The sequence below is a fragment of the Austrofundulus limnaeus genome, unplaced genomic scaffold (assembly GCF_001266775.1).
Source record: "Austrofundulus limnaeus strain Quisiro unplaced genomic scaffold, Austrofundulus_limnaeus-1.0 Scaffold89, whole genome shotgun sequence".
Lineage (NCBI taxonomy): Eukaryota > Metazoa > Chordata > Actinopteri > Cyprinodontiformes > Rivulidae > Austrofundulus > Austrofundulus limnaeus.
This window is the reverse complement of record NW_013952491.1, coordinates 1,347,219-1,352,015: the sequence shown is the minus strand read 5'-3', so window position 1 is coordinate 1,352,015 and position 4,797 is coordinate 1,347,219. Positions and strand designations below refer to the sequence as shown.

The 4,797-nt window shown below is 38.8% G+C and overlaps 1 protein-coding gene across 4 annotated transcripts in view; it reads right to left on the bottom strand.

Moving 5' to 3' along the window:
- The window catches only part of necab2 (N-terminal EF-hand calcium binding protein 2), a 115,070-nt gene that overhangs the window by 2,715 nt on the left and 107,558 nt on the right, over nucleotides 1–4,797 (bottom strand). For all 4 annotated transcript variants that reach the window (XM_014012193.1, XM_014012192.1, XM_014012196.1 and 1 more), the window contains 3 exons: nucleotides 3,200–3,312; nucleotides 2,630–2,707; nucleotides 907–998 (listed from right to left, as the gene is read on the bottom strand). In XM_014012193.1, coding sequence (XP_013867647.1) covers nucleotides 907–998; nucleotides 2,630–2,707; nucleotides 3,200–3,312 — 283 coding nt within the window. The remainder of the gene's footprint in view (nucleotides 1–906; nucleotides 999–2,629; nucleotides 2,708–3,199; nucleotides 3,313–4,797) is intronic.

Sequence of the window (4,797 nt, the reverse complement as noted above, 5' to 3'; positions counted from 1 at the left end):
GTATACAATAAATACATTCAAAATGTTCAATGTAAACGTTTCAAATAAAAATAAATTTGATAAAGTGCAAATGAAAAACTAGTCTTTTTAAACTTTTGCATGGTAGAACCAGAAGCTGCTCTTCATATTAGTGACAAACAATGACAATAACAGCTTTCTGACAAGTTTAAAGATTCTTTAAAATACATTCAAAATGTTTAAAAATAAACTACAAAATTAATTTGATATACTGCAAATTAAAATATAGCTGTATCTGCAAATATAATTGATAATGTTTTGAACTTTTAAAATATTTCATGGTAGAACCAGAAGCTGCTCTTCATATTAGTGACAAACAATGACAATAACAGCTTTCTGACAAGTTTAAAGATTCTTTAAAATACATTCAAAATGTTTAAAAATAAACTACAAAAATTAATTTGATAAAGTGCAAATTAAAATATAGCTGTATCTGGAAATGTTTTTGATAATGTTTTGAACTTTTAAAATATTTCATGGTAGAACCAGAAGCTGCTCTTCATATTAGTGACAAACTTTGGCTTTTTTTGACGGGGTTTTTTTTCTCGTCATTTTTGCTTTTACTTTTCATTTAAAATATGTTTCCATTCTTCTTCTACGTATTAAAAAAGTTGTTAAACATCTGAGTGGCGCACTACTGCTACTAGTGGTGAGAAAGTGTATTACACCTTATTCAAAATCAATGCGGTCCTCTGCGGCCCAAAGTTAAAAACCGTTGTTCTTTTGAGGCCATCGAGGTGGTGCCCAATTCTGGGCCGCGGCCCATGGGTTAAGAATCTCTGGTCTAAAACAACGTAGTAATAATAATCTGGACTTTTAGTCAAATTCAGCTTTGAAGCCAGCAGATCAGGATTACAGGATGGATGAAGAGTTTGTGTTTTCACTGACCTGGCACGGCGACAGAAGACACGGCCTCGGGCTGGCACAGTGTGTCCACCTTCACATGCTGAAAGGCTTTGTTAGGAGCCGACTGGAGGTGCCTGCAGTCAGAGGGAAGGGGTGAGAACGTGCACGCTCTTGTGCGCAGTCGTTAGCACGGCCCGCAGCTTTTACTGTAAGACCTGAAATATTAATGGCAGCCAGACGCTGCGAGCAGCAGAGCAGAAAGTCCGATCAGCTTCATCAGCAGCTTCGCCTCGTGCCCACCATCACTGATTAAATGTAGGAGGAGGAATTCGTCCAGCAAACATTAATGGAAGAAAAGTGAGCGGGTTCTTTATTTGTCTATTAGTGATCAATGGAAACCAATTCAGGGGAGCCAGAAATCAATAATCCTGCAGAACTCAACTTTCCTCATTCAGCACGTTTTATTCTTCTTCTTGCTTTGAAATAAAAGTAGTTCTGAGTAGTCAATATCTTACCTGCAGTAAGACTTTACACCAAATAAAACAACTCAAACAAAAGTTTTTTGTCACTTTAGGTGGGCACAGCTAACTAAAAAGTTAGCTTCACTAACTGCTAATCAGCTAAACAAGAATCTTAGCTCACCCAACGCTAAACATAAATAAAATTAGTTCTGAGTAGTCAGTATCTTACCTGCAGTAAGACTTTACACCAAATAAAACAATTCAAACTAAAAGATTTTGTCACTTTAGGTGGGCACAGCTAACCAAAACGTTAGCTTCACAAATCGCTAATCAGCTAAACAAGGATCTTAGCTTAGCTAACACTAAACAGATAAATAAAATAATTGAAGCTAATGCTAACCGCTAAGATGACTGTTAATTGAGGACTGGTGGGACTGGCACAAACCTGTTAGTTTTCTATTGGTTTAATTTAAAGGTGGGCGGGATCATCTGTGGCAAATCAGCCAATCAAAACCAAAGTTATAGCTCTGTCTAACTTGTGATACTTCTAGTTTTACCCCTTTCAGAATAAAAGCATTTTTTGATCGAGATTGCTCTTTTCTAAATACTGTTTAAAGTTGGTCAAATAGCAAATACTTTATCATATCTTATAAATAGTCAAATTTTGATATTGAAATATAGTTAAATGTTATTTTCTTTTTTTGACGCTCTTAGTTTGAAGTTTAGCTGCTAAAGATGCTACATGCTACACACACGGTGCCTGAAACGACCTGCCCTGCTTGTAAGAGGGGATCATTTTTATTAAATTCTGGATAAATGATATAAGAATAGAAGAAAAAAAAGAATAGAAGTTTTATTGGACTTAAAATTAGCTCCGATAACGGTTTCTAAAGTTAGCAAAAAGGCTAATCAGCTAAACGAGAAGCTATTTCTGCTATTAGCAGATTAGAGAACTGGGCCCACCACACGATGGCCACTATAGCAACTACTTAAAAGCTAAAAATAGTAAAATTAAAGATTAAAAAAAATAACCACAAACCTGAAAGATCAAATGAGCAAAATTGTAGGTAAAATAAAACTAATCAAAACAGATCAGAAGAAGCAAAAGGCGGCAAAAATAAAGTACGCTGAAGTAGTTTTCATAGATTTACGGAATTCTTAAAAGTTAAATAATACAAAAATATAAAAATTACAAATAATAATAGAGTTTCTGATTGGGTTGACCACCATCTGCTTCAGGTAAGATACTGACTGCTCACGTCCACTTCACACAACCCCACTACGTTTTTAATACCATCACTCACCTCTTCCACTCCTCCTCTCCGTCCCAGAACTCGTAGACGACGAAGGACAGCCCGTCGGGCAGCCGCACCGCGGTCACGCTGCGGCAGAGGAGAGACGAGGAAGATGAGAGGATGAAGATGAGACGAGGAAGACCACACAGATGAGAGGAAGAGGGGTTTGATTGTGGTGGAGGGAGGGGCAGAAGGAGGTAGATGAGGAGAGATGAGTTACAGATAGAGGAAGAAACATCCGTCACGGGAAGACGAGGACAGAGCGGAAAACGAAACAAGACGTCAGACGAGAAAATAAACGTTTATTTCCTGCTCGTCACCAAAACGTGGAGCTGCTCCTCGAACCAGGATTCAAACATGATTTAAAGTCTTAATTCAGGCTGACAGATTCAGATGAAATCTATTGATGAGTTTCTCTGACTGGGAGCTGCTCCAACATCTGGATCTAGATGATTTCTCTGCATTATTTCTCTCTGATCTGAATGCGTGGGGTTTCCAGACAACCCTCAGACGTGAAGATGAAACAAAGAGGAGTTGGTGTGAGGGTGCAGCTCTCTCCTCCTGCAGAGGTAAACTCACTGAAAGCAGTCCCTCTGAGCCGAGACGTTCTTCAGGTACTGCTTCAGAGCCTCGCAGAAGTCGCCCAGCTTCTTCTGGGACACCACCATCTCCTGACGGATCAGCAGCAAGGACTGGAAAACAGGAAACAGGAAGCTTTAGTTTCAGAGGACTGAAACAAATTTATAACTTCTTACATAAATACTGCGCAGACAACTCCAGTTCCAATGAGGCTGGGACGTTATGTAAAACTTAAAAACGATGGTTTGCAAATTTCTTTTCAACCGAATCCACTACAGATATTTAATGTTCATGATTTCCAAGAACCATTACCCCGGATTTACACTACATGTGTCTCGGCTCCGCTGCGCTGCGGTGCGCAGGTCGCAGCTGTTTGTTTGTGCCCCAATTTACACAGCGTCCGCTCCGACACAGAGAGGAGGGAGGGAGTGCAGGAAGGAGATCACACAATAAATCCAGTGATGTGGAAGTCAGCGCAAAAAATAATTAATTCTGTGAAAGACGAACTCCAAACACAGCTGAAAACAAAGTTTTTTCATATCTATGGTTGAAACTGTCTCACTGTCGTCCTTTTGAAACTTCTGATTTCAAAATAAAATCCATGTGTATCGTATGTGTACACATATGCTTTATCTACGTTTCCATCTGCTTCCCAAACAGAACGATACATTCTGACAGCATTTGTGTGGAAATATATCCGTATATTTATTAATATAGCTGCAATTTTGACATTACTGCAAAAAACTATTCCACCGAATAGAGTCTTATTTTGAAAATACGGATGTTGTGCCCGTTCCTCTTCCTATTGGATCACCGTCCGCTCACCGGCGCCGTGCGCAGCCAGTGTGAACACTCTCATTGAGTATTTCCTGTGGAGGTCGGACCGCAGTGGAGCGGAGCCGGAACACGTGTAGTGTAAATGAGGGGTTAGAAATGTGGGCTCGTCTGGACTGTCTTTGCATGATAGAGCTTTAACTTGTAGAGATGAACTGTGTTCACGGACGATGGTTTTCTTAAGTTTTCCTGAGCCCTTGTGCTAATATCGGTTACACAACGATGTGGGTTTTTAATGCAGGAGGGGTCAAAGGTCACGGCATCGCTGCTTACTTCAAGAGGTTTGTCCAGACTCTCTGAATCTTTACATATTACAGACTGCAGATGATGAAATCAATAAATTGTTGTAAGAACCCTGCTCCATGAGATTAATACCAGCTTAATCTCATAAAAGTCGTGTTCCACAAGATCTTGCAAGAAATGAAATCAGATATAATGAAACACCCCTCTGATCATGAATGTGAAAAGAACTTGTGGTCTTGTCAGATTTTTCAAAATAAAGTAATTTATTTTAGATATATGACAAGAATAAACATACAAACATTAATAACAATTATTATATGCATAAAACACAAGTTATAACAACGGCATAAAAATTCCACTCAGAGTTGACAAAAACAGTAAGTTTCATGTGTTGCAACCTACTGGCACCTACTTGACTAAGTTTTAAGTAAATAAGAGAACAAAGGTAATAAAAGGTTTAAGTTTTAAGAATAGGAGGAAGGAGAGAAATTAGTAACTTTTGCACTTGTTCTCAACAAGTC